This window comes from Lactuca sativa, chromosome 9, assembly GCF_002870075.4.
Source record: "Lactuca sativa cultivar Salinas chromosome 9, Lsat_Salinas_v11, whole genome shotgun sequence".
Lineage (NCBI taxonomy): Eukaryota > Viridiplantae > Streptophyta > Magnoliopsida > Asterales > Asteraceae > Lactuca > Lactuca sativa.
The window spans coordinates 1,611,170-1,638,036 of record NC_056631.2 but is presented as its reverse complement, the minus strand read 5'-3'; the positions used below and the strand labels follow the sequence as shown (position 1 = coordinate 1,638,036).

The following is a 26,867-nucleotide window of genomic DNA, read 5'->3' as shown; positions in this document are numbered from 1 at the left end:
CAAGTTACCGGTTGAAAGAGACCGAATGGGTAGGCTAGTACCCATACATTTTAGACAATATGTTTATTGTATGGTATGTGGTATGATGGGGGGACTCACTAAGCTTTGTGCTTACGGTTTTTAGTTTTTGTTTCATTTCCTTCTTCTTCGAAGGGAAAGGAGCCGACACGATAGCAGCGTATCACACCACGATTTTCCGCACTATTATGTTCTTGGGATTTTGTACTCTGACATTATTATACTATGACATGTTTTGAGACATATGACATATGGATTTTTATGATAAGAGATAACTTCATGATGTTTTCAATAATCTGTTTTATGAATTATTAAGTTAAAAATGAAATATTTGGTCTTGAATTTTGGGATGTTACAAGTGAAAATTGTTTTATATCTTTCGATGTCATTGCTAACACATTTGGAGGTTGCAAAACTTTTAAACTCCAAGTTGAAGGTAAGGCAAACATGTTGTCATCCTTAAATGGGAATTTCATGTTGCAACAGTCTCCTCCAAATATATAAACACCTCCATCCCATGTTTGCAATGCAAGGATACGATCACGATGAGATGAGGGTAGTTATGTCATTTTTTGAAAAGTGTGTGCAATGTTATAATTTGGTTGCATTATTGAACTATGCTGATAAGAAAGAAATTAAAGTACAATACTTTTTCAGGAAATTCAATTCAAATACACATTAAAAAAACAATAACCCTCTTGACCCATGCGGAACATGAGCCTCATCACTAGTTTATATTGAACCACATGTTTTATTTTTCCAATAATTTCTTTAAATATTCATGTGTTTTTTTAATAATTTCTCAAATGCCAGTTAATATAGTTTCTCTATAACTAATTATGCATAAAAATCTTTCAAAAGATTAAACATCATATCATATATATATATATATATATATATATATATATATATATATATATATATATATATATATATATATATATATATATATATATATATAATATCATAATTGATCAATTAAGAATAGAAAAAATGTGAAATAAAAATCCAAATCGTCAACTAATTAGATAAGTTTGAGTTTGAGTTACAAAATAAGCACAAAAAATAATAATATAGAATAATCTCATTGTAAAATGTGTTTCATACACCTATGTTTTTATTATCGATAATGATTGTATAGTTGTTTTCAATCTATATGACATAACGAAAACTATTAAGTTATTCTAGTAATATCTACGAACGTACAATAATGTGGTTTGATAAGCAGCAAAAAGAAACTCAAACCGACACAAAAATATTTATTTTTTTATTCTTCTTTCTATATGTTTTCTCCTCACTTTGTAATTTGTATTTGTGTATAACCTCTTTCATAGTAAAATACAAAACTATGCAACTACCAATCATTTTTTTTAGAACGGCTAACATACATGTTCTAAATCATACTTTTAAACTATTCGTTTTGTTCACCGTAGTGTTTGGACTATTTAGGGAAAGAATATATTTTTGAAAACAGACCAAAGGTTTTTTGGTCTAACTACCAATCATTTTATACTTATAAATTATATTATATTAGTTTAAATACTTAGTAATTATACAACATAAATTTTAAAAAAAAAGTATTAGTTTAAATACTTAGTAATTATACAACATAAATTTAAAAAAAAAAAGTATTGAATGATTGTTATTGATTAATTAGTTGAAAGATGAATAATTTTAATATTAAAATAGATTAAAGTTATAATTAATTAATAGGCACTTGAATATTTAGGTGGAATATTTAGGAGTTTAAAATGAATATAATTTAAAATATACTATATTTTGTTTAATCGATCTAGATCATTTCTAAACGTATAAAATGTTAGCAACTCATGTCTTCATTTTATCCTAGAATTTTAGAGAGAAAAGAAAATGTGGATCACGTCGGATCGGGGTTGCAAGTTGGAGCTCACAAAGCCCGGGCACGGATGTCATCTCATCTCTTCCCCAAACCGCAGATAGGTTTTCTCTCTCGATTTCATCGATCTAAACACCTCCATTGATTTTGTTTTTCTTGGCTAAACCCTCCCTCATCCACCTCTTTCTGCATCAAGCGATCTCTATTCTACTGGCCTTCGTTTTTCTTGGCCATGCGACTTTGCTTCTCTAGGACCAGGATCTCCCTCTCCAGAGAGGACTCCTTCCATCCTATTAATCAATATTTTCAAAGTATTTCCATCGATTTCACCAATGACCGCTGATAATCAGCCCCCTACTTCCTCCTCCATGCTATGCAATGCCGCCGCCGGCGCTGTTGCGGGTACGTTTTCGGTGGTCTCTCTCTCTCTCCTATATATCCTTAATTATACGAAAATTCTTTCCTTTTACGCTTTTTTTTTTATTACTTTGCGTTTATTCTCTGGTCTTACAATATGAAAATATGCAGGAGTCCTTGCAGCCACATTTGTATGCCCTTTAGATGTGATCAAGACCAGGTTTCAGGTTCATGGTCTACCGCAGCTTAACGGTGGAACAATTAGAGGTATGCAAACCATTTCTGCATAAATTAATCCGCCTTTTGATCGTCTAGTGATGGATACTATTATGTGTACTCGTCGTTCGTTTGGATCATGCTTGATTGTGGTATGCAATATTTATATCTATTTATTAATATTATTGTGTAAACTTGTGGGAGCTGTTGAATGTTACAACGTTTATATAGCTTGTGGCTCCAATCATATAGTATATATCTATCTATCTATAAAGTTTTTGCCTTTTGACTTTGACTTTTTTGTTATCAACCACAAACAGGCAGTCTGATAGTCGGGAGCCTACAACAGATTGTCAGGAAAGACGGCTTCCGTGGCATGTACCGTGGCCTTTCTCCAACTATTATTGCCTTGCTTCCAAACTGGGCGGTGTGTGAGATACCGAGATTTTTTTTTTTTTTTTTCTTAAAAATTTAAATTCTGCATTCTGCAAGGCTTTATATTTTCTATCAGGCAGAACCCTGTTCATTAAACTTCCTTTTCAGTTATTTATATGACAGAATACAGTCCATTAAATCATTTAATTATACAGCATATCTCTCTCATTTGCTAGGCTGAACATTATTACTTAAGAAGGAAACACAAACACCCGACATATAATTTAATATCCACATGAGCTGATGCACAGCCTCATGTAAGGAAACAGTTATGATATATATATATATATATATATATATATATATATATATATATATATATATATATATATATATATATATATATATATATATAACTGTTTAAAATTTAAATGGCAGTGGGGTAGTAAGTACATTGACATATGCTTGAGTTGGATTATTTTAAATTTTTAAAAGCTAATAACTTTTAACTTGTGCAGGTGTATTTTACTGTTTATGACTGGCTGAAAGGTTCACTTAGCTCTGGTTAGATTGTGAAATATATTCATTCCTTTGGATTCTGACGCTTTTCTGTTTATTGATACAATTGGTGTATGTATGTATGTATTGTTGATATAATAGATGGAAGTCATCAGCTATCTTTTGGTGCCAATATGATAGCTGCTTCAGGGGCTGGAGTCGCAACAACAATTGTAACAAATCCTTTGTGGGTTGTGAAGACAAGGCTACAAGTATGATGATGATTTAATCCCTTTAGTTTATAATTAATGCGATGCCAATTAGTATATTTAGTAATTTCTGTGTTTTCTCAGACTCAAGGAATGAGAAGAGTTGTAATGCCATATCGTGGTACACTGTCAGCTTTGATGAGAATTGGTCGGGAAGAGGGTATCCGTGGCTTATACAGGTCAGGTCAGGTCAATTCCATTATATATATATATATATATATATATATATATATATATATATATATATATATATATATATATATATATAATATATACTGAATTTTGTTTTTGCCTCATACAGTGGTCTTGTACCTGCAATGGCTGGTATCAGTCATGTTGCCATTCAGTTTCCAGCATATGAGAAGATTAAAGGCTATCTGGCTAGAAGAGGTCTGAAATAAAAACAATTCCCAAGGTAAAGGTTATTTTATTATCTATGTATATAATCTTAAGATTGGTATGATGGGCATGGCACAGATAATATAGAGGTGGATCAACTTGGTGCACGTGATGTTGCTGTTGCCTCTTCAGTTTCTAAAGTATTTGCATCTACTCTCACATATCCACATGAGGTAGGATATTATTTGATTTATGGTTTCTAAAGTATCATTCATTCGATGAAACATTGATTGAACAGGTTGTTAGGGCGAGGCTTCAAGAACAGGGACACCACTCTGAAAAGAGGTACTCAGGAATGGTGGATTGCATAAAGAAAGTGTTTGAGCGTGAGGGCGTCCCTGGTTTTTACCGTGGGTGTGCTACAAATCTCCTGAGGACGACTCCGGCTGCCGTTATTACATTTACTACCTTTGAGATGATTCACCGACTTCTTCTTAATTCCTTCCCCCCTCCTCCTCCCCACATATTGTCAAAATGAAATACCCTCCTCCTCTTACCTATTTTGATTTTTGGAAACTACAAAGAACCATCAATTGATTATATATATATATAGCCACAGTTATTTTTTACAATACAGATTACAGACATGCTTTTCTTTGTTTATTGCCCCACCCAGCCCAATCTACATACAAACATACCATCATTTTACTCTCAGTTTCTGAATTTGAAATGTATAAATTAAGATTACTGTCTCGCAGATTATAGATTTTTAAAGAAACAAAATGTGTAATTTACTTGTTTTTATGCTTATTACCAAATTCCATCTGTCATATTCATGTGCTCTTGGTGAGGAGGAAAATTTTAAAATAACATTGTTCAGATACATTTGAGCATTGGAATGATTTAGCTGTTTAGGTGATTGCTGTTCGACCCTTTCTGTACGCATGTTACAACACACAAAAATCTATTAAAGACAAATTCATAATAAATACACCGCTAAAAAGTTTCTTGTGGTTTTGTCCAGCTATAGCAATTGCTGACATCCAAACTAAATATACAGTAAGAATGCACAAGAAACAAATCACAAAAATGAGAATTGAAATCAACCTGCTACCAAAATTTTTGGGACATGAAATAAAGGGAAACAAGGATGTACACAGACTTGATGACATGAAGAATTGGTTGGAAAATATGGATTTAAACTGATGATTTGAAATTAGGGGTTTATAGGGATGCAATACGAGAGGTTGAAGCAGGAAAACAAGCTGAAGAGTTCCAAGGAAAGGCTTGGAGTTGAAAGCAGGGCATAGGGGATACGTTTTCAGAGAAACCCAACACATTGGAACACAACCAAGAAGAAGAAGATGAGGTGGTGAGGAGAAGAGAAACATTAGAGAGACAGATGGAAGTGAAAGGAGATTCACGAATACCAAAAAGGCGTCCCGGTGAAGTAATATTCAGGCCAGTGAAGTTGTTGAAAGTGATGTGTTGGATGACAGGGAAGGCATCAGGATCATATTCATCATCAGCATGAACGTTGTCCTCACCCGTAACCTCGATCGCAAGCACAACATTATGAAAGCTGACATGGGATATGACAACATCTTTGATGTATCCGCCTCTACCTTTTGATGTGAAAAACCCAATCCCAGTCGGGGAGTCATGCAATTTCACGTTTTCCACAATGACATCGGATATGCCTCCAGACATCTCACTTCCAAAACCAAGCCCTGACCCTGAAAAAGACTCGAGACGCACACCCTTGACATGTACATTTGTTGTTGCTCTGCCAAATGCAATTCCATATTCATCCCATCCACTCTTTAAACATATCGCATCATGCCCCATGCTGATGTTGCTATTCTCAATGCAAACGCCATCACAAGAATCTGGTCAAGTAAAAGTAATATCATCTATCATCATTCCAAAATCACTACTATCTACTATCACATTCAAAATCGATCAACATTTAGCATATACCTGGAACCAAGCCACTGGTGTAAGGAGATTCGGGTGGAGAGATTGCCGTTATATTTTGAACCAGGACGTTACTAAATTTTTAAACAAACAGTAATCAACAGTTAACATTAAGTAAATGTAAATAGTAAATACCTATACCTATACCTACCTGCAATATACAGGATGAATGGTCCATGATGGGGGATTTAGAAAAGTTATGTTTGAAACAACAACATCCTTGCAGTTGATGAATTCCACAATGTTTGGACGACTATAGTTGAGTGTATGAGAATCAAAACTTTCCCACCACACAGACCCTTGCCCATCGATCACTCCATTGTCACCTATAACATAACATACATGTATCACCTCACCTAACAATTATTCTATCTGTTATAATTTTATAATACCTGTTATGACAACATCACTTAGATTATCTCCGTTGATCAAACTGCTGTATCTTTGACCTGGGAGATCAATCCCTCTACCATAAGAAGGTAAAGCTTCAATCACCTTCCAATGATCAACATCCTACAACACCAACACATTCATTTTATATATAAATGGTTGTATAGAGGAGGAGGATAGGATGAGTCAATCAAGCTATATAACAGCTGACCTGGGATCCAAGAATGATGGCTTCTTTCTCGAGAAAGAGTGTAAGATGACTGGTAAGGCTAAAACTTCCGGTGAGCCACTGGCCAGATGGTACATAGAGTTGAGCGCCACCCTTGTCAGCAAAAGACTTGAGATAAAAGATTGCATTCTGAAAGGCGACTGTATTTACAGTTTTGCCATCACCCACGGCACCAAACTCTAGAATGGAAACACTATGAGGCCGAGGTATCAAATGTCTCTCATAATTACACTCTCCACCTTCACCTTTGTACAAACCAATAGCAGCATTGCTTGCTGCTACAAGCAAAAACAGTGCCACCTGAAACCCCAAAGAAAAAAGGTAAACACAGTTTCATGGCAATTGGCAAGGAAGGAATCTCATCTGTTTAAATAACACAGGTGTTTTTTTTTTTTTTTTTTTTTTTTAAAAAAAAAATTTATGCAGTGCTTTGCTCACTTTCTAATAGTAACTAAATTTGTACGATTTTGATTCGATACAATACGTGTGATGCCACAGATCTAAAAGTAAAATCTGACAGCAATTCCCACTCACTACAGAAGGTATCCGAGGTAAGTCAACATGAATACACTCTAAGATACTGATAACAAGAATATCAAGCATAATTATATTACATCTTTAAAAATCAGTCGTGAAACAGATAGATCGCAACACACACTGACTGGAGCAGTATACAGACATGGAAAAACTAACAAAAAGCCCTTTATACTCTACTGAGTCATTTCAGATATCAGTACCACCAAATCAAAGACAATGTGGATACACAAATGAGATCGCAAAGATCAGATCTATCTCATACAACACGGATAAAACCTCAAAATCTGTGTCTAGAAAGCTAACAAGAAAATAGAAAGAAGGGAACTTGAAATCAAGAAAAGGGAGGGATGTGCAAATACCCAAAATGGGACTAAAAGATATGAGCACCTACGACCGTTAATCACCCAGATCAGGAAAAACATAGCTCTTGAAGAATCCGACAGACTGTGTACGCTAAATTGAGAAAAATAGGACATAAAGAAACAACGTACTTACTATCCTCTTCATGCTCGTTGACTGGTTAAGAGATCCAAGAACAGCCAAGACAGGAGTGGGAGCAGAAAGAGTGGCGTGATTGTTGTACGATGATGAAATTAACCAAGACGAAAGAACAGCAACGTATGGTAAGAGAAAACGACAGCACAAAACTATTACACCTTCCCGTTTCTATAATTTCATTTTAACAAGGGCAAATACCGAAGCTAATTCCTTTCTTTACATAACCTTCTCCTAAAACTTGGTGATGTTTGTTTTTTATGTTGTAAAATTTTTGTTGTGAGTACGATATCTACATACCTCTGTGACCAAATATCTACGGTTTGAAAAAGAAAATTTTTTTTTTTAACATTTGCGTGCTATTAAAATAAACTGATTTTTTTAACTTTTAAGTGATTTTTTAATATTTTTATGACTTTGTTATAAATAATTAACAAATCTAGATCAACTTTTATGTATTATTATATAAAAAATGAAAATAAAAATGGTACGAATTAACATATATATTTGATAAAAACCAACAATTTTGATTGCAAAGTTATATCTAAACATTATAATTAGAAATCAAAGAATGTTTTAACAAATCTGGATGTTAGTAGCGAAGCCCCGGAGCGCCAGAAAGCCCCGAGAAATAGAGCTTTCGGCTTAGAAGTTCTGTCTACGCAGAGTTCGGTTTCTCGCTAAACCACCTGTAAGTTGAATTATGCTTACAGTACTTTAAGTATAACTTATGTTTAAGTTCATTATCGTTATTATGAACCTATAAACAAGATTTTATCAGTGATTCCAAGTCGTTATACTGATTGATCTACTTATGGGATTATGTCTAGGCTGGATTTAGTGAGGTGTTTAAAGTGAGATTTCCATAACAGTATACTTTGTATACCAAACGGACCCTACCTCTGATATGATCATACTGTTGGAATAGTGTCTAAGGCTGTAACTATATTAGGCAAGTATTTGATCCGGTTGTGCATGGTCCTTTTGGGTTGCCTTCACCATAGCAACTTGATAGGATGATTTAATAAGAGAGAGTAAATATTATTAATATATTATGGGAATAATATAATGAATGATATATTTGTTATTTGATTAATATAAGTCAAAGAATTAATTAGAATTAATTTGGTGACTTAAAGAGATTAATTAAATAAAGGGGTATAAACTGTCAATTGTTTGATAGTTAAGCTTTAGACTGTAAATCCATTGGGATATGGTTTGGACGAATTCTAGGAGCTAAAGGATAGCTCAAATCGTCCAAAGGGTTATCATGGAATGGATTTGGATAGCCTTAAGAGAAGATTATCCAATTAGGGTTTAGGTTGTAACCCTTAAGGAGTCTACAAGTATAAATAGACCCCATGGCATAGGGAATTCGTGACATCTCATAAAGTAAGAGAACTCTGGTCGAATTCCTCCCCTCTCCTCTCTCCTAAATCATCTTCCTTGCTATTGGTGTTTGTAAGCCATTAGAGGAGTGACATTTGTGACTCTAGAAGCTCCAAGACAACAAGGTCAACAAGGAATTCAAAGGTGTGATTCTAGATCTGTTTCAATGTTGTTATTTAGCCTAAATAGTTATTAGAAGTCTTGGATTCAAAGCATGTTTAATTAGAAAGCCTAGATCCGAGCATTAGGGTTTTGCATGCGCACATAGGAAAGTTCTTATGGCTAAAACCCATCACATACATGATTGTTCCTTACTTGATAGATCTTGAAGTAGACTTTGAGTTAATGATAAATCTAGACTAATAATTAGTCGCAATAAATATTAGACGAAGACTTAGTGATAAAGACACTAGGTTACGTCAAAGGAAAAGACAGTTGCTAGAAGCGAAGCGCTGCCCGAATTTTGAGTCATCACTTTAACAAGTGAGTGCAAAGTTACTTTCATCTTACACATAAATATGAAGTATTTTATATAAATTACATGTTATATGTGCCTATTATATGTGTACCTGATATCTATGCTAGATGGGAAATAAATTATGATATAGATGATAAAAGATGAAAGATGAAATAGATGATGAGAGGCCTTGACTTTAAAGATGATCCAATATAAATGACGACCACAAACTTGTAACAGCCCAAAATCTCAAGTATTGCTAAATTGCATTTTGGGGTGTTTTAAAGGGGAGACTCGGCGAGTTGGAGCCAGACTCGCCGAGTAGGGTCGCAGATTTGATCGTGGGTTCGCGACTGGACTCGACGAGTCCAGGTATGGACTCGGCGAGTCGACGCTGTTCAGCAGAAACCCTAGCCGTTTCGATTCTGGATCGTATATAATGTCTTTAGGGCCGTCATGTCTCGTCTTTTGGCCGATGGAAGATAGCCTAAACGGCTGTGGGCATCTGGAGCAAGGGTGAAGGCTAGTGGAAGCTTAAAGAGGTTGTTAGGCAAGGAGAGGCTAGGTGGTGATCAAAGGAAGAGCATGGGGATCGAGTTCTGAGGTTTGGAGACACAGAGAGGGTGTTATTCAGGTAATATTTCGAATTATCCTCTGCTATGTTGGTGTGTTATGGAATTAGGGTTTATGAAACCCATTTGGTGATTTGATGGATTATTATGTTGTTATACAAAAGTTTATACCCTAGTAATAGGATGATTAGAGGTCCAGAAGTCCCCATGAGTGTGTATCTCGAGAAAAACGTACCTCAGGAAGCAGTTGGATCGACTGCATGGCGTGGACTCGCCGAGTCGGATGATCAGACTCGGCGAGTAGCTTGAAGATTCACTAGGACTCGCCGAGTTGTTCTTCAGACTCGGCGAGTAGCTTGAAGATCTGCTGGAACTCGTCGAGTCGTTCTTCAGACTCGGCGAGTGGTGTCAGGATGCTTATACTCGTCGAGTTACCCTTTGCACTCGACGAGTCCAGTCAGGATTGACCGTTGACCTGTATATATCTTAGAGGGGTCAGTTGCCTTGTTTGATAAGATCATTAACTAAGGCTGTGGTATTATAGGGAAACTGCGGAACTAGCGGATTGTGTGCGAGTAGCTCGAAGAGGTTATAGCCTGCGTACTACGAGGTGAGTCTTCTCACTATACCTCACCCGGAAGGGTTTGATTGTGTGACCGGAAGGTCAAGTATGTTGTGTGTTATGTTTATATGCTATGAATGGAAAGTAGCTGCTACGCGTGTTATACATGCTTATATATGGGCCGGAAGGCAAGGTATTATGTGACAGAAAGGTCAGGTATGATATGTGATATATGTGCTTTATGTGTTAGAGTATTTGTATTATGTGTTATATATGAGTATGGGCCGGAAGGCGATTATCTTGTGGACCGAAAGGTCCGGGCCGGAAGGCGATATTATGTGGATCGAAAGATCCGGGCCGGAAGGCGATATTATGTGGATCGAAAGATCCGGGCCGGAAGGCAATGTTATGTGGACCGAACGGTCCGGGCCGGATGGCGTATGTGCGTAAGGTATATTGGGGAACTCACTAAGCTTCGTGCTTACGTTGTTTATGTTATGTTGTTTCAGGTTCTTACAGTAACGCGGGATGGCAACGGTTCGATTGTACACACCGAAGAAAGAGTTGAGTTTTGGAGGATCCTGGTCTTCTTTTATAATGAAAATGAAACTACGTTTTGTAATTTGAATGTGAATAAGATTTTAAACAAGTGTTTTTAATATTAAAGTGATTAATTAAATGAAAATTTTATTTTTGGAAATCTGGGTGTTACAAATTGGTATCAGAGCCTTGGTTTGAGGGATTCGGACGCGCCTACGGGTAAATCTGGACTCAAACTGAGGAAGTAAGAAAAAGTTTTCCAAATAAATGGTTTTCTAAAAGTGAATAAGAGTTCAAAGAGGAAGCAAGAAAGAGCAGTGTGTACAATCAGCCAGAGCCAAACGGTGATTTCCCAAAATACCTTTACTTTTGTATTATGAAATATCTATTATGCACTTTATGAGACATTATTGCATGCTAGAGACAGGCTAGGTACTTCACATCCTAGGACTAGAGTGGCCTGATTTGTGATGCCTTAGTCTAGGGTTGCTGTTATATGTGCGTTATGCTTTTGTGTGTATGTGATGAGTGAGAGTATCTAGTTAGAACGCACAAGGGGTAAAGCTACGGAGTACTGAGGTACTTCCGAGGATGAGCCGAGAAGGTGGAGCTACCACAGATGGGGAGTCCTATGTATGCTTCAATGCTCGAATGCTGCTTGCTTTGTGCTTTGTGGAGTTATCGATGATGGGAGTCAGCTACCAAGTGAGTATGACGATACTCAGGAGGTAGAGGGCTGGCATCATTGGGAACTCTTCAGCAGCTGATAGCAAAGAAGTGGGAGGACGGCGGAAGGGACTAGGGAGTAAACCTAGCCAGATGAGTGCGCTGGTAGAGTAGAGGATTTCGCTGGAAAGCGAGCACGCGCGATGAGATTGGTGAAAGAGCAGGTTTATCAGCTACTTAGGAACTCTGGAATGGTCCGTGTGGAAAGTATGGGTAGATGTGGCAGGTAGTATGGGCCCGTACTACTGAAAGCAGAGGACCCATACTTGATACAGGGGGCATTCTGAAGGTCCTAAGGAACAGATTGAGGGGTGATGTTATGGTTCGGATACCATACATCGGAGCGGATACAGAGTGATGTTATGGTCAGGGCACCATACAACGGAACAGATTGAGATAGATGTTGTGGTTCGAGTGCTATACATTGGAGCAGATTGAGGAGTGGTGTTATGATTCAGGTACCATACACCGAAGCATGTTGAAGGGGGATGTCATGGGATGAGTACCATGGTTCGTAGTGGATGATGCTTGTGGCTATCTTGTTATCCGGTTATCGATCGGACGAGCACGAGCGAGCGGGATGCGAGGATTCGCGAGATCCGGCGTGATGAGGTTGCTGCATTGTTGCGGGCTGAGTCGCCAGAATTGTTTGGGTCGATCAGGACCACTATGGTTGAAGTAGTTTGATGAGCGATATGCGGCTTTCGCAGAGACGGCTGCCGCGGCGGTTACAGCGGCTGTAGCAACGGCAAAGAAAGGGACTAGTCGGGGTTTTCAGTATCGGGACTTCTATTTTGCGAAGCCTCCCACATTCGATGGAGTTCAGGACTCGATTGTTGCTATGAGATGGTTATCAGACATGGAGGGGTGTTTCTCCACGAGTTTATGCCCTGCTGATCAGAGGGTGGGGTGTGCTCTGAACCTATTGAGGCTCGGGGCGAAGGGTTGGTGGAGATTGACCACGAGGTCATTTTCTGATGCGCAGAGGGCTGCGGTTTCATGGGATCAATTCAGAGGGATGTTCAGTACTCGCTATGTTCCGCGGGATGAAAAGGAGAAATTGGCTCGGAAGTTCGTTAAGCTGAGGCAGGATTTGGAGTCGGTGACTGAGAGCACCGGGATGTTTGTTGAGAGGGCGATGTTTTGCCCTGAGATCGCTTCGGAGCAGGCTCAGATGTTCCGGAATCCAAGTATGCTCAAGAGGGGGAGTATCAGACAGTTCGTGTCTGCGCAGAGACGCGAGACCGTGTTGGTATCGCAGGAGGCCGCCATGTGGCGTGAGTTAGAGGTTGAGTTGCAGTAGCGTGAGATGAGGCAGGCCTCGATGCAGTCGTAGTCGGCGCCGAAACGGTCCATGACCGTAGACGTTGAATAGCAGGTTGGGTTATAGTGGTAGCAGTGAAGAGTTCAGACGAGTTTTGCAGTGCGGAGAGTTATCGTCTGTATTGAGAGTAAGTCCCTGTTCTTGGGACAAATCCGGCGTTGGATACGGGTTGATGAGTTGAGATGAGAGGAACGATGATGCTGCGGTGCAGTCTACGAGCCAGATATGTTCTCGAGCAGTGCAGGTGCTTAGTATTAGATCAGTATGGGATTTGGAACGATTAGAGGCAGCTGTGATGAGAAGTTCTTGGAGAGTTAGCTAGAGGATCAGAGTATAGGGGATTGATTGACTTCATAGGGGGAGGGACTATCGGGTGTTGCACAGCACTTTTCTGGAGCAGGTACGACTTCGCTGGTGAAAGATAGTCGTGGGTTGATTGTATACCAATTGGTGTTGGTTCGAACTCTAGTGGGGGAGAACCGGGTGCAGTATGTAAGAAAGCAAGAATTGTCAGGAGTAGTAATAAGTGGAGTATAGAGATGCAGTAGGAGAGCATGAGATCATAGGTGTCGATGATCGAGTAAAAAGGGGTTACATCGGAGCTTGCGGGTCCGGTGGTACATGCCGCAAGTGCGGAAAGGAGGGGCATGGTGCACGGGATTGTCGGCAGTCAGTGCCAATTCGGGATCCCAGGATTTGTTATCAGTGTCGGCAGGTTGGACATTTGAGGGTCAAATGTCCACAGCTTTTGCAGGATCGGTGCAGGCTCTAGCACCGGCCACCTTGAGGAGTTCAGGAGGAGGACAGGATGGAGTAGAGCCCAAGGGCTCAGGGTTGTGCTTATCGGCTTGCGGCAGAGGGAGACGGAGCAGTGCCGGGGGGGCAGCTGCGGGTATGATGCTGTCTTGATGTCTTGATTAGCTTGCGTTGATTGTGGCGTATTGTTTGGGCTGGTATCTTGTATGGATTTCGATGCGGTATTCGTTGTTTCGCGGGTCGGGCATGGTTATGGATTGGTGCTTCAGGTTTTCGCTTTGGCATTCGTTATTCCCTGATGGTTGGGTATGGTTGTAATCGGTATTTTAGTGTCTGTAGTCTTGTGCGGTTTTCGATGTGATGTTCATCCTTTGGGCAGATTGTGAGTTTGGTTATGGGTTGATGTCGAGGATTCCCTTGGTTATCGTTCGTGAGGGTTGTTAGGGGAGATGCGGCACTGGGTTGATTGTCGGGTAGTATCTGCAGTTGTGGAGTAGATAATTGAAGGATCAGATTCTTTTGAGCGGATTGATCAGGGAGGAGATGTGTTTTGCTGAGGGTTGCTTACGCTTGTGGGAAGCAGTCAGTGGGTAAATGTTCTCTTTGTGCAGGATGGTTCTGAAAGGTCGTTAATGACGATCGGTGGCAGTTAGCCAGTGCTTTAGTGGGGGAGAATTGTAAAGTTCTCCGGGAGATCGATGAGTATGTGAGGATGCTTAGCTGCCGGGATTCAGCAGTGTTTGTTAGCGCAAAGTATAGGCCGTCGAGAACGGGTGTTGAGCATGCGGGGCGGAATACAGACCTAGGGTATTCGATTGTGGAGGCCTGGGAGGAGGCCGGAATCAAGCTTGAGTAAGTAACCGGAATTTTGCGATCAGAGTATTGGTACGTTTGAGGTACGTGATGGGTTGCACTGCATTAACCCCACGGGATTATGTTGTGCATGTTTCTAGAGCTGGAACCGGAAGGTTCCAGAGTTAGAACCTAAGGGTTCGCAGAGTTGGGTGTACGGACCCACAGAGATATAGCCTCGAGTGGCTAGTATGGGTTGTGAGAGTCGGTCCAGTCATACTGGAGACTCTGTTGGTATTGCTGGATTAGTTTGGGATTTGCGGATCGCGTATGTGCGGTGTGATTGCATTGGAAGGTCTGGCCCCAGGTTAGTGATCTTGTTTAGCGGAGGCAGTGATTCTGATGAGTGGAGAGAGCGTATGGGATTGAGAACCCCTGCAATGGGAACCAGAGTATGTGGACAGCGGTTACGCAAAAAGGGGTGGTGTCGCTTGGGGCGAGCACCGTGGCACCGGTTGGAGTGGCATTATGGCCAGGAGGGTTCCTTGGAAAAGGAAAAGAGGAAGGTGTGTAACTCCGAAGGGGTGCAAGTTCACGAAAGTGAAAGCTGCAGAGCAGAGTTATGGTTAGAGTACTTCGAGTATGGTTCTGAGTATCGTGTTGCGGCAGTGGAGTAGGAACCCATCCGGTTGGGATGTCTGTTGAGGCTCAGAAGGGATGCATGGAGAGAGAAAATTTTAAATTTTCAGTGTGAATCTGACCAGAGTGTAGGGTGGATGTAGTGGTTCATCTTGGGAGATGTTCGAGGACATCATCAGTGTATCGGGTCTTCCAACCTACGAGTGTTGGGGCTAGTTCAGCATGTGTATATGATGGCAAGAGGAGAATTTGTGAGAGTTACTCTGGGAGTGAGAATGGGTCTCTCAGTTGGTCTGGGATGGACAAAGTGGGCTTTGGATCGGGGATCCGGTGGTTCAGGGCTTCCTAACCCTTATTGGTCGAGTGGTTGTTGGGGTTTAAGAGCAGAGTTGCATCTTGGGTGGTTCTCGGTTACAGAGAGAGATGGACAGTACAGAGTTTGGGCTTCAGTCGACAGAGCAGACTCAGCAGGTTAAGGAGAGTTAGTGATCGTTTAGAGTTAACAGGAAAGTTGTGCAGGCAGACGCCGTTACGAGTAGGTGATTCAGGTCAGCGCCTTCGTATTTTTGACGGGTGCTTCGATTTAGGAAGAAGGGTAAATGGGGGGCCCCGGTATGTTGGGTCTTTTCGTGAAGGTGCGAAGGTAGGAAGGGTGGCTTATCGTTTGGAGCTGTCAACGGAACTGGGACGGATCCATGACACTGGTATGTGTCGCAGTTGAATAGGTGTATAGCGGATGAGTCAGCAGTGGTTCTACTAGAGAACGATTAGGTGGATGCGAGCCTGTGTTACGTCGGGAGACCAGTGGCCGTCGGAGATCGAAAGATCAAGGTTCTGAGGAACAAGGAGGTACCTCTGGTAGTGGTTCAGTAACGACCTCGGAAGATATCGGAAGTGTTTAGGGAAGCCGAAACGTGTGATGCGGGAGCAGCATCCAGAACTATTTGCAGAGTGAGACTTCGAGGGCGAAGTCTAAATCTAGTGGGGGAGAATTGTAACAGCCCAAAATCTCAAGTATTGCTAAATTGCATTTTGGGGTGTTTTAAAGGGGAGACTCGGCGAGTTGGAGCCAGACTCGCCGAGTAGGGTCGCAGATTTGATCGTGGGTTCGCGACTGGACTCGACGAGTCCAGGTATGGACTCGGCGAGTCGACGCTGTTCAGCAGAAACCCTAGCCGTTTCGATTCTGGATCGTATATAATGTCTTTAGGGCCGTCATGTCTCGTCTTTTGGCCGATGGAAGATAGCCTAAACGGCTGTGGGCATCTGGAGCAAGGGTGAAGGCTAGTGGAAGCTTAAAGAGGTTGTTAGGCAAGGAGAGGCTAGGTGGTGATCAAAGGAAGAGCATGGGGATCGAGTTCTGAGGTTTGGAGACACAGAGAGGGTGTTATTCAGGTAATATTTCGAATTATCCTCTGCTATGTTGGTGTGTTATGGAATTAGGGTTTATGAAACCCATTTGGTGATTTGATGGATTATTATGTTGTTATACAAAAGTTTATACCCTAGTAATAGGATGATTAGAGGTCCAGAAGTCCCCATGAGTGTGTATCTCGAGAAAAACGTACCTCAGGAAGCAGTTGGATCGACTGCATGGCGTGGACTCGCCGAGTCGGATGATCAGACTCGGCGAGTAGCTTGAAGATTCACTAGGACTCGCCGAGTTGTTCTTCAGACTCGGCGAGTAGCTTGAAGATCTGCTGGAACTCGTCGAGTCGTTCTTCAGACTCGGCGAGTGGTGTCAGGATGCTTATACTCGTCGAGTTACCCTTTGCACTCGACGAGTCCAGTCAGGATTGACCGTTGACCTGTATATATCTTAGAGGGGTCAGTTGCCTTGTTTGATAAGATCATTAACTAAGGCTGTGGTATTATAGGGAACCTGCGGAACTAGCGGATTGTGTGCGAGTAGCTCGAAGAGGTTATAGCCTGCGTACTACGAGGTGAGTCTTCTCACTATACCTCACCCGGAAGGGTTTGATTGTGTGACCGGAAGGTCAAGTATGTTGTGTGTTATGTTTATATGCTATGAATGGAAAGTAGCTGCTACGCGTGTTATACATGCTTATATATGGGCCGGAAGGCAAGGTATTATGTGACAGAAAGGTCAGGTATGATATGTGATATATGTGCTTTATGTGTTAGAGTATTTGTATTATGTGTTATATATGAGTATGGGCCGGAAGGCGATTATCTTGTGGACCGAAAGGTCCGGGCCGGAAGGCGATATTATGTGGATCGAAAGATCCGGGCCGGAAGGCGATATTATGTGGATCGAAAGATCCGGGCCGGAAGGCAATGTTATGTGGACCGAACGGTCCGGGCCGGATGGCGTATGTGCGTAAGGTATATTGGGGAACTCACTAAGCTTCGTGCTTACGTTGTTTATGTTATGTTGTTTCAGGTTCTTACAGTAACGCGGGATGGCAACGGTTCGATTGTACACACCGAAGAAAGAGTTGAGTTTTGGAGGATCCTGGTCTTCTTTTATAATGAAAATGAAACTACGTTTTGTAATTTGAATGTGAATAAGATTTTAAACAAGTGTTTTTAATATTAAAGTGATTAATTAAATGAAAATTTTATTTTTGGAAATCTGGGTGTTACAAAACTATTCTAGACAGTCTAGTGGAACGCTAGCAGACTCGCAACCTGTAGGTGTTTTTAAACTACGTGTTCACCAGGTGTACTCCATCACCCTCATGGTTTCCTTACTGACATATATTGCTGAGGAATCCTCTCAGCATTATTGTCAATCCCGGAGATAATCCTTAGGCTAGGACCCTTGAATTAGATTCTTTAGGGACATAACGTGAGGATAACGAGAATGAGTAATCAGGTTGAATGATTTAATAAAAATAAAGAATTTAATTATTATGGGTTGAAAACACTATGTGCTCATTAGGCTCCCAAGCCTGACCCACTCAGTATTTTGTATTACAGGTAGTGGCACAAGAGCACATATGTGATGATCATATGAGAGATTTATGGATTATAGGTCAGTAGAATAATAGATGTTGTAAGACCTATGTTATTTTTCGTTTATGCTTATGTACTGTATTGACGATGACTGTTAGATGTCATTTTATGCATCTTTTAGGGTAGTTTTTCTTATCATTTAGCATCATATTTTGTACATTTTCATGTCATTTATTTAAATAATGTTCAGCCCATGTATTTTGTTAGAATTCTCGTACTGCTCATGTTATTATGTCAATTTCAGATAGTTCGAGTGGAGCAGTGCTTTGGGAGCAGTTGTATGCGCGTTTGGAGCTTAAAATGGAGCTTAGAAATTAAGGAGTATGTTGAGGAATGCTTGGAAGATGTTTTGGCTGAGAAACATTCGATTGAATTGATCACACGAAGATAGAATCTACAATCTGAAGCTAAAGGATGTTGCTAGTAGCTTTGACCCCCTATCAGTATTTTGACCATATCTCATGAACCGTAACTCCGATTGACGAGATTCAAAATGAACTGGAAAGTAGACAAAATTTCAGACGTCTTAGGCAAACATGCGATCACAAATCTTGTTCATGCGATCGTAAGGAGCATTTATGCGATCGTAAGTTTGGTCGTAACTTGTCTTCAAGGTTTTTTTGTGCCAAAAATTCATCCAGGAGTAAAAACTCAAAACATGCAATCGCAAATTTGCCAAAAAGTGTCAAAATTGCTTCATACTTCATTAAAAAGGCCCGTGACACATTTATTTTAAAACATGCGATCGCATGTTAACCATTTCTTGTTCCGAAAGCTTCCAACTTGAGTATAAATACAACCCTCATAATCAGTTGTAAGGGCTGGACGATTCCAGACAAAGAAAACCACTTCAGAAGATGATTTTTGAAGTCTTTCATCGATTTCTGAAGATCCGAAGGCTACGAATCATCTCACACATTTAGTTTAGTAGATTGATCAGTAAATGTTTCTTTTATCTAGTTTGATTTCGTTTTTGGCCATGTCTGGCTAAACTTTAGTTTTCAGTTCTACGTAGACTAGTACTTCTCATGTGATTAGTTTTCAGATCTGATTTTTGATTTGTGTTTCTTTCTAGATTTTTCAGTTTTGATCTTAATGAACTTTTAGTTTTAAATTCTTGTTAACTTGATCACCTAGTTAGGGTTTTATCATTCCAGTTAATCAGTTAATAGAATCTGTAATTTTTATTGTCAACTGGTAAAAGTAACAAGTATCAGATTGGTTCCGTTTTGGGACTTAACTATGGTATAAACTGAAAAATCATATATTTACGCTTCCGAGCTTGTGAGAAGTATCGGGTATTGTTGGGAATTTTACAAATAACTTAATGTAATTTTTCTGATCTTAATTAAGAGCTTGTTTAATTGAACAGTAAAAAGTTAGGGTTAATTCAAAGAGCTTGTTTTGATTAACTAGTTTAGGTAAAAGAGATTATACTAGAGCTTGTTAGTTTTTCTCAGTACCAGCTTAGATAGAACGCATCTCAAATAATCAGATATGGGATAGTTGCATGATTAGGAAAGTCGCAGCAGAACTGAAATAATTTTTATTATTGATTTTTCGTTTAATTTTAATATCACTGCATTTTTAGTTTTTAGTTTAATTTAAAAAACCCCATTTATATTTATGTTTTGATGTTAGGCGTGTCAAACCCAAAAAATAAAGGGGTACGGTATACTCCAAAAGAACACCACTATGTTGCACTAAAAGGTAGTACAAGGCAAGTGGGGTCGATCCACAGAGACACAGAATAATTAGTCTACACCTCTTTACACAAGGTACAGTATTCACAAAAGATTAAGGGGGTGGTCTTGAATGCAATGATTCAAATAAAGAATTAAATTAATAAGTAAGTAAATGATTAAGTGAAATAACTTCAAGATTTGTAAGTACTCTAACTCTATGCAAGACAAATTAACAATGTGATTTCATGGATGACAAGATATTTGTTTAATTCTATCTAAGTTGGTACTTGAAAGTGTTAACAAGCTCTGACACTTCCCATTCACCACAATAATTAACCAAAATAAGCTCTTTGATTAATCCTAACCTTACTAACCTAATCTAAACAAGCTCTTAGAATTAGATTGAAAGCTTGCTTTAAACTTTATGTGAATGTTCCCAACAACACTCAATACTCCTCACAAGATCGGGAGCGTAAGAATGTGTGAAAAGATTTACACTAATTTCGTTCAATAGAAATCAGATTAGTGCTTGTTACCTAGTCTAATTTACAAAACAATTACGGATTTTGCAATTAGATAACTTGAATGATCTAACCCTAATTCAAATGGCCAATAAGAATCACAATTAGAAGCACAATTAGAATCAAACATTCAATTGAGACAAAATCAAATTCACTAGATAGAAAATTGAAAGCAAACATCAAGTCATATGATTGAAATCACATCCAAATGTCAAGACATAAAGTTGGAGAATTAAGTTTCTAGCCACTCATGACTAGAACAAACACAAACCTAGAAATTAAGAGTTAAACCTTACAAATTGAAATCAAAATGAAATCCAAGTGTTTTCAAGCAACAAATATCTTCTTAAAGCTCCCAAAATCGCCTCCTAGAACTCCAAAATATGACCCCCTCCCTTTGGAACTGGTTACCTTCTTTAAATTAGAATGAAACTGTTTTAAAAATTGGCGACACGTTTACACTGCCCGTGTAAACTATAACTGATAATTTACACGGCCGTGTAAATACAAAAAGTAAATTTCTCAAATTTGCCAGGCCTTCGAAGTACATTGCTCACGAGTATGCGTTTACACGGCCCGTGTAAACTCAACCCTTTCATTTACACGGCCGTGTAAACTTCTGTAAAGCCAAAATCTTCATTTTCTTCAAAACTTCCTCCACGATGATCCAATTGTCCCGAAACTTTGTCCATATCTCCTCTTCATCACCTCAACTAAGATTCTTCCTTCAAAAGCCCCCTTAATATCATAAAAGTGTGTGAATGGAATTGTATCATGAAAAATCCCGAAAAATATGCAAAATGCATGAGTTTAAACTTAAATGCAATTCACTTTTATGGATTAAATCTACAAAATGAATGCATAAAATGCACCTAACATTTGACTAGGATGTGCCTGATGCAAAAAGGCATTGACCTTTAGACTCTGTCCCTGAGGATTAGAACCTGCTTCCTTATGCTATATTTTTAGTGCAACAAGCAGTGATATTTTTATTTGTTTAATACACATGCGGCGGCATGTTAACAAATTGGCCCCGTTGTCGAGGACACGGTGCTTTCTAATAGTTTTATGCCAAGAATTTTTCGTTCAGGTGCACCTTTAGTTTTTTATCCAGAAATTGAGCGAACTGCAAGAAAACTAAAGAAAGAAGCAAACAAAGAGAAAACAATTAGTTGGTTCATCATCATCTTCAGTACCTCCAGAAACCTCCACACCACAAGGCACTCCCTTGCGAAGAAACCATGTGGCATCTGTTTGAAGACGGAACATCCAACTGATATGTGTCTGATTTTTCAAGAGGATGTTGCTCCAGTCAAAGCTGTCGGGGGATACTGGCAACAGAAGACTTATAATCAACATCCAAACTATTATCAGAATAATAATTACCAGCAAAGACAGTAGTTTCAGCCACCACCAGGTTTTCAGCAGACAAAGTTTCAACATCAAAACTTCTAGAATCCGAATTACCATAATCATTCTTCAAATTAGCAACCCAGTAGTTCCAGCATGGCCCTAGAAGATATAGTGAAGAGTCTTACCACAAGCACCCAAGCATTCCAGACAGAAACCAGAGATAGTATTAAGAATCTGGAGCAATAGGTGTCTCAACTTGCCACTTCTGCGGGCCTTATAGAATCTCAAGGAAAGTTACCGGGCCACACAAAAAACAATTTGAAACACAATGTTAGTGTTATTTCCTTGAGAGGTAGGAAAACATATAGAGGCCCAAGCGCATCTGAACCAGACGAAGATGATGAAGAATTTGAAGAAGTTTTGCTGAAAGAAGGAGGTGTGGAAGGGACAGAAAAAGAAGCTAAAGTTGAAGAGTATAAAGAAGTGTTGGTTGAAAAAGATAAAGAAAAAGAAATTCGAAGACCACCCAAGCCAATTTTGAAGGATTACAAGCCACTACCACCCTTCCCATCGCGAACGTGAGAGTAAGGACGAGGAAATTATGGAAATTTTTCGCAAAGTTGAGGTAAATATCCCACTTTTGGATGTTATCAAACACATTCCTCGTTATGCTAAGTTTTTAAATGAATTATGCGTTTCAAAGAAAAAATTGAAATCTAATGAAACAATTAAAGTTGGTGAAAACATTTCTGCTATTTTGCAAAAAAAACATTGACTTTTAGGTTGTGTCCCTGAGGATTCGAACCTGCTTCCATGTGCTATATTTTAGTGCGACCAACAGTGATACTTTTATTTGTTTAATACGCGTGCAGCAACGTGTTAACAATGACATCCCAACGTTTTTAATATAATTAAAATACATTTCATCGAAAATGATTTTATAATATCTTTATCATATTTTGGGAACAAATTTCGCAATATTTATTCTTCAAAAGGATACTCTTATTTTTAAATAAAGCATAAACATATCGGTCTTTTCTAACCGTGAAATTGGGGATATCACAGTTCGTATTAAAGCATTAGTTTAAGCGAACTAGGAATTTGTAGGGTTTCTAGACTTAAACTTATAATGCTAAGCGATGATTGTGAGATGAGTGTCTGCTTTATTTAGGAAATAAACCTGAATAGACACGAGTACTAGCTTATTTTAGGAAAGATGGCTAAATTGCTTTTATGTGCTAAATGATTTATGTATAGCTATAAAATGCCTTATATGACTTATGATGCTATTATTTGATCGGATCTATGGTCTACTGCCGACCGGATTTGGAAACTTTATATGTTCAGATTTCTAAACGTTTAATTACAGTATTAAAATTGGCATGTAACTTTTCGGAGTGACAAGGAGGATTTAAACGTCCATCGTAAATAAAGCTTTCCATATCTTAATTCGCCTGCTTTTCTGTATAGATCTACATGGTGAGAACTCGTAGCGGGTTAGGAAACACTAATGGGAACCAATAGCCTAAGCCATGAGTGAATAAGCGTGCACTAGAGGTAGTAGCTACACCCAAGCCAATCACGATGGCATGAGTCCAAGCAATGATTCGGGCTATGATGGCCAAACAAAGGGAGGAGATGAGACAAATGTTGCTTAATAGGGATGAACCTACTATACCCATTGTACAACCTGAACTGTACATTGAACAGTCAGAGGAGAGAAATTACAGTCGTACTGTTAATCAAGTTGAGCCCCGTGTGGTTAGAAGAAACCAACCCAATGGAGGGAATGATGCATGTGGGTGCAAGTACAAGGATTTCATGACATCCAATCCACCAAGTCTTTCTAGAAGCCCAACACCGGTGGAAGTCATGGATTGGATCTCCGAGATGGAGATGATATTTGAAAGTTACGACTACAACAACAAATAGAAGAACACGACGTGTTGGCTGGGATTTTCCTGATTATCTGGATGTTGGAAGAACATGACGTGTTTGCAAGTCAACATGGTGTGTTTGGTCAACATGGACTGTTAACTTTGACTTTGACCATAATTTTGACCATGGTTGACCATGGGATTTTTGGGCCTTGGGCTTTTAGATTGTTGAATGGGGCCTTGGTTTTGGGACCAAGTTATGAAAAAGATAAAAAGGTCTTTAACCCTAGTTTGGACACTTAGTGTGGGTCGGATCTGATTATTGATGGATGTTTATCTTGTGATTGATAGCATGGGGATCTGTCAAGCTAGCAGCCATGAATTATCTGAATGATTTGGCAGTGTGATGTGAGTCTCTTCACTATGTTTAGCGGGTCGAAGGCACTAATGCTGACCCATGATTTGTTATGTTCACTATGCTTGTTTTTTACGTAACTCTTGTATGTGTCATGTGTTTTATGTTTACCGAGCGGGGCTCGATGCCGGGCAGGGCCCAATGCCAGGCGGGGCCTGATGAGTATATTGTATGTTGGGTATTTGTTCGTGTTTTATGATTGTCGGGTACGACCCAATGTCGGGCGCGACCCGAAGGCTAGTCTGTATGCTATTTATCTCTGTTATTATGGCATGTGTTGTGTTTTTATATGTTTATATGTGTATATCGAGCGGGGCCTGATGATTGACAGATTTGGTTAGCGAGCGGGGCCAGATGTCGGGAGGGGCCGGATGCCGGATAGGGTCCGATGTCGGGCGGGGACCATTATGTATTTTTCTGTATGTGTGGTATGAGGTATCTTGAGAAACTCACTAAGCTTTGTGCTTATGGTTTTTAGTTTGTGTTTCAGGTACTTCGGTTTTCAAATGGAAGAGCTCGGGATGATTGCAGAGCATACACCACATGTTTCCGCATTTTGTGATTTACTATGATTTGATGATGTTTTGATAAATCTCAATTAACTTAATTTTATGGAAATGATATGTATTAACGATTTATTAATCTAAAACCAAAAATTTTATGTCATTATTTTTTAGACGATACAAGTTGCTATAAGATCCTTGGTTTGAGGGATTCTAGCACACTCTGAGGTGTGTCTGAACTCTAAGGATTTGGTAAAGTTTTTCAAAAGGAAATATATTTTTAGAAAAGGATTTTTCTAAAAGAAGAAAGGGTGTGGTACGTACAATCAGCCGAGCTCAAGTAAGTTTGTCGCAAAATACCCATACACGATATCTGTTATGATTTGATTTATGAATTTGTGAATCACATGCTAGTTAGGACTAAGGATCTGTTTAGTTTTTGCATGGTAGAATGCTAGGAGATATGCCTTTGTATGCATGTTGTTTGAGATTGTATACTTGCATGCTAGTTCCTATTAGTCAGTGATAGATCGGCCTGTTATGTGATGTCTTGTAGCATAGGAAGCATGGGATGCTAGACTGAGTATAATTGGGTTATGTAAGGCAATCAGTAGCGGGAGTGGGAGCTCCTAGTATGAATGGTAATATATGGAATTGGATGCTCGATATTATTATGTGGATTGGAGTGCTACTGCACGAATGCTGCTTGCTTTGTGCTTTGTAGAACTCTTAGGTAATGGGAGTTAGCTACTAAGTGAATATGTCAAGTCACATGTGACAAGGGTTGAATAATCTCAAAGTGATGGATTTGACCCTATTGCGTAGCTCTTGTCTGATTCCAACCGTTGTAGGGATGAGTATGTTACTCGAAGGATTATCTAATATTTGTTGCATGCGATTGTATTCATGAGGTGGATAACTGGCATTATGGGGAGTTCTTCAGTAACTGATGGCAGGGTGAGGTCGGGAACCTAAGAAAGCCTAGGGGTTGCTTCAGTGGGTTTTGTTGTGTTGTTTAGCCAATGTTGGTGTACAGATTAAGAAGGTGACTTAGAGGATTCGGGAAGATTCTTGAGGAAAGTATGGATAGGTGTGGAAGGTAGTATTGGGCTCATACTACTGGAAGCATAGGATCCATAACCAAATCGATGAGAGTCTTGGATAATCTAGGAAACCTATGGGATGAGGATTCTTGGGTATATTCGGATCGTTCGCATGTGGTTTTTGGTATGGGGTTTAGCACTTAGGAATGGGGTTCGGGTTTTGGTTATGGCTCAGGTGCAGGTACTGAGTCGATCGATGCGCGGATGCGGGAGTTCATACCATCAGATATTACTCGCGATATTTTGGAATGGACCCCGATGGTCTTTGGTTCAGTCAAGGAAGGGATTTTGGAGCTCTTGGATGGTCATCTCGGGGCCTTTCGGGCCAAGATTGTGGCAGAGTAGTTGGGGGCTTATTTGGAGCTCAAAGCTTGTGGATCCCTAGAATCCTTCAGAAAGGAGGATCTTGTTGTTAATTATTGTCATTTGGGATCGGAGGTGATTTTTTCACCATGTCCTCAGGAGGAGGAGTTCAGGATCCCTTCATATGTTTTTGCACATATGTTATCTTTTCCTTCTTCTGGGTCGTTATCATAAATCAATATTGCTTCAGAATTTTGCTTGGATCTGGGAAGTAATATCTAGGGTTGGTTCTCTGTTATTATCTGGGTTAGCAAGGATTATTATATGCCATTCTGCATGCCGAGGGTCTCTAATGAATCATTTGTGGGTCGTATCTTGTTGATCAAGTTTTAGTGGGTTCGGTTGCTGTTCCGGGTCTTTGTAGGGATCATTTCAGGAGTATTGTTTCAAGGATCTATGGCTGGAACTACGAGTTAGTTCTCTTGTGGAGTCGGGTTTCGGTTATTTTATGTTTTGACCTGGTGGGATTGACAGTCATTTATGGAAGACCTCTTGGGGTTCAAACACTACCGTTACTAAGAGAGGGGCGATAGCAGGAAGATGGTGGTGTCAGTTGCATGATTTGTTTGGTCATTGGAAATGTCAAGGGAGTTGTATGATCACATGGGTTGTAGACAATTAGAGTTCAGTGGTTCTTCGAGAATGGAAGTGGGGGGGTGAAGATTCGTCATTCAGGAGAAGGGTTATGGTTTTAGTCATAAGCATAAAAGACTTAAGGATTTGGTGTGGTACCTTAGGAACTGATTCAAATTATCA

General features: G+C 39.6%; 2 protein-coding genes across 4 annotated transcripts; one reads left to right on the top strand and one right to left on the bottom strand.

Moving 5' to 3' along the window:
• The first annotated feature begins 1,849 nt into the window (after positions 1-1,849).
• On the top strand, positions 1,850-4,757 carry LOC111889723 (nicotinamide adenine dinucleotide transporter 1, chloroplastic). Of its 2 annotated transcripts, none has more exons than XM_023885879.3 (9): positions 1,850-2,275; positions 2,402-2,497; positions 2,767-2,873; positions 3,340-3,385; positions 3,482-3,591; positions 3,673-3,767; positions 3,890-3,978; positions 4,066-4,127; positions 4,226-4,757. In XM_023885879.3, the coding sequence occupies exons 1-9, from the start codon at positions 2,206-2,208 to the stop codon at positions 4,463-4,465; spliced, it is 915 nt and encodes a 304-aa protein (XP_023741647.1). In that variant the 5' UTR covers positions 1,850-2,205; the 3' UTR covers positions 4,466-4,757. The 2 variants fall into 2 exon arrangements, with proteins under 2 accessions (XP_023741647.1, XP_023741646.1); XM_023885878.3 differs by having other exon boundaries at positions 1,851-2,275; positions 4,066-4,160.
• Positions 4,758-4,872: 115 nt separating this feature from the next.
• LOC111889722 (probable polygalacturonase) lies at positions 4,873-7,781 on the bottom strand. Of its 2 annotated transcripts, none has more exons than XM_023885877.3 (6): positions 7,556-7,781; positions 6,506-6,823; positions 6,297-6,417; positions 6,056-6,230; positions 5,908-5,978; positions 4,873-5,816 (listed from the first exon to the last, which is right to left on the bottom strand). In XM_023885877.3, the coding sequence occupies exons 1-6, from the start codon at positions 7,565-7,567 to the stop codon at positions 5,152-5,154; spliced, it is 1,362 nt and encodes a 453-aa protein (XP_023741645.1). In that variant the 5' UTR covers positions 7,568-7,781; the 3' UTR covers positions 4,873-5,151. The 2 variants fall into 2 exon arrangements, with proteins under 2 accessions (XP_023741645.1, XP_042754521.1); XM_042898587.1 differs by lacking the exon at positions 7,556-7,781 and adding an exon at positions 7,420-7,550.
• Between the last annotated feature and the right edge of the window lie 19,086 nt (positions 7,782-26,867).